Source organism: Mandrillus leucophaeus, unplaced genomic scaffold, assembly GCF_000951045.1.
Source record: "Mandrillus leucophaeus isolate KB7577 unplaced genomic scaffold, Mleu.le_1.0 Scaffold69, whole genome shotgun sequence".
NCBI lineage: Eukaryota > Metazoa > Chordata > Mammalia > Primates > Cercopithecidae > Mandrillus > Mandrillus leucophaeus.
Window position 1 is genome coordinate 4,149,788 of NW_012107474.1, and position 2,726 is coordinate 4,152,513.

Consider the following 2,726-nt stretch of genomic DNA (forward strand, 5'->3'; position numbering starts at 1 on the left):
CTTTTGATCATCTCACAGTTGTTTCTCCCTACAGTAACTCAAATGCCTACCAGTGATGTGATGGGCCAGCCAGAGTCCATCCCTGCCCTCCTGGACTTTACAGTCTGGGTAGGAAAGAGAAAAATGAGAAGTAGATACGCAGTGATTACTAGAATAGAGGGTATGGAAGAGACAACCCCAGACAGCAGTGTGAGGGGAAGGAAGGGGACTCGGGTCGGCTTTGTGTAGCTGTGTGTTTGCCGCAGTGAGGCCTGGCTGAGAGTGGGACATCAGGGGTCCCCCGAGCCTGTCCCCATTGGTGATGCCAGAGATTCAGGAGGAGGAAGGTGTTCATTGGAGTCAGACTAACTTAACTAGTTAAGTTAAACTAGTTATAGTTTAACTGTTGGACTAGTTAAAACAGGCATAACTTAGAGATTCGGAATCTTTTAGGATTGATACTATTTTGTGACTCCAATCTATGGTTTTCCTCTTCTGTGAGCTATGGTGGTGCTGATGGTGTTGGTGATGGTGGGGGAGATGGTAATGGTGATAGGGATGGTAGTGATGGTGGTGACAATGTTGGTGGTGATGAGGGCAATGATCGTGATGGAGGTGGTTGTGGTGACGATGTTGATGGTGACGATACTGATGACAGAGGTGCTGGTGGTGAGAGTGGAGAGTGCATCCACAGCAGTCTGGTTGCTTTTGCTCAGGGTCCTTTGCGAGTGTCACAGTATAGATCTGTGCTCAGTGTCAATGAGAGTTACACTGGAGTCTTACAAAACCATTGCAGAATTTGTTAACTTAAAACACTTACTGGCCAGCCTTTGTTTGCCGTCTTTTCCACGAAGGGGGCCCAGACCTAGTCATGGAATGTAAATTTAACGATGCACTTCTCCTTTTTTAAATGAGTTACATCCACAAAGCATGGTCTGCTTTTCCATTTTTAACTTCCTTTAGTTGATCAGAAATTTAAAGATGTTTGCAAAGCTGTTTGGGTGAAGCATCCTTACAGGCAGGCTCTTGCTAATTTTAAGCCCCTCCCCTTTATCACGCCTTCCCCGCATGTTCAGCTGCCTCTGTACTTGTTTTCCATTGTCTTTCTTATGGTCTAATTAGGTCATCACAAGAACAAACGCAACTGCTGTAGCAGGGTGTGAGCAATGAAGGTCACTTACTTTTGGGCAGGATGCACTCAGCTGGTGGGAGGGGCCCTGTGGGCACACGGGGTGTGCTGAGAACGCTGTTCAGTGTGGCCATCGGAGGGAAGGTAGGGGCAGGGCATCACTTCATCGCAAAACCAACAAATGAAAGCACTTGTGTATGGATTCAACTGAAAAGCACGATGTGTAAGGCACAAATGTCTCATTTTTGGTGATTCCTCATAGAACAGGTTTACTCTACCGTATCTTACCTTGTTGTGGTCTTCCTTGGAATAACAGAAGCACCACTGAAACCTCACCCCTTTGGTGTGGGGACAAAAAGGGAGGATACAGTCTCCCCCCCCCCGCCCCCGGGGGAGTGGACGTGAGATGATACAGGGGCAAGAGCATTGCGGGAGCGTGAAATAAGGGGTGAGGATGAGCCCTGGGCTTCTGGACACAGTTTCGAAGTCAGAACTGAACAGAGGAGACTGGGAAGTGTGGGGGATGCCTGGGAGGGAAGGGCAGGAGTGGTGCAGATGGTCCCGAGGCATGTGTGGCTTCTGGGTTCCCGCCTGCATCAGCAGTACCCTGACCCCCAGCTCACGCCCTGTGCTCCTCGTAGGTGCTCGCGGTGAGGATCGATGACCTGGATCACCTCCCGGAGACCACCACAATCGACGCCTCTTCCATTGGTATTGTCCAGGTGAGTGGCACAGGGCTCCAGGGCCTCAGAAACATTGGGGCAAGTGGACACCTGCAGAAGGGACCTGAGGGGCTTGGACAGGCCGGGAGGGAGCAACTCTGGGCAAGCCTGTGGCTGGGGTCACCTGTTTTCTTGGCTTCTCTTCCCCTCAGAACCTTTTAGATCATCTCGTTTCTGTAGTTTCTGTGACCTCAGTTTGTTGAATACTGGTATATCTCACTTTGGAAAACAGATGTTTTCCAGAAAAAAAAATTAGAACAATTGGCTGGGCACAGTGGCTCACACCTGTAATCCTAGCAATTTGGGAGGCCAAGGCAGGCACATCACTTGAGGTCAGGAGTTCAAGACTAGCCTGGCCAACATAGAAAAACCCTGTCTCTACTAAATATACAAAACTTAGCCAAATGTGGTAGTGCATGCCTGTAATCCCAGCTACTCAGGAGGCTGAGGCAGGAGAATTGCTTGAACCCAGGGGGCAGAGGTTGCAGTCAGCTGAGATTGTGCCACTGCACTCCAGCCTGGGTGACAGAGCAAGACTCTGTCTCAAAAAAAATTGGAACAATCATTAGAACAATTTAAGCAAAATAAGCTTAAACATATCGATTAGATGAACTTAGTTTTTAAAGAAATTTTTAGTTAATACTGTATTTTTAGTCAGCAAAAATGCTTTTATTTCAGAGAATGATGAAGATCTAAGATCACATGTATGCCTCTTGTTCTGAAATAGCGCTTTAGAATGCAGTCTTGATGAAGGGGGTTGGGTCCGGCTGAGTGACGTGTGGCAGCTCCAGCCTCAGCCCCAGAACCCACAGGCCATTTCTACCCTTGGCAAGTCACAGGCATGGGGGGAAGGGAGGAAGGGACGTCCCACCATGACCACGACGTAGGCCCACACT

At 48.8% G+C, this 2,726-nt stretch overlaps 1 protein-coding gene across 3 annotated transcripts in view; it reads left to right on the top strand.

Annotated features, from left to right (window-relative positions):
• Positions 1–2,726, top strand: part of PRDM15 (PR domain containing 15) — a 75,129-nt gene that overhangs the window by 59,230 nt on the left and 13,173 nt on the right. For all 3 annotated transcript variants that reach the window (XR_001008496.1, XM_012002586.1, XM_012002587.1), the window contains one exon: positions 1,750–1,830. Coding sequence is in view for 2 of the 3 variants with exons in the window: in XM_012002586.1 (XP_011857976.1) it covers positions 1,750–1,830 (81 nt within the window). In the remaining variant the exon portion in view is untranslated. The remainder of the gene's footprint in view (positions 1–1,749; positions 1,831–2,726) is intronic.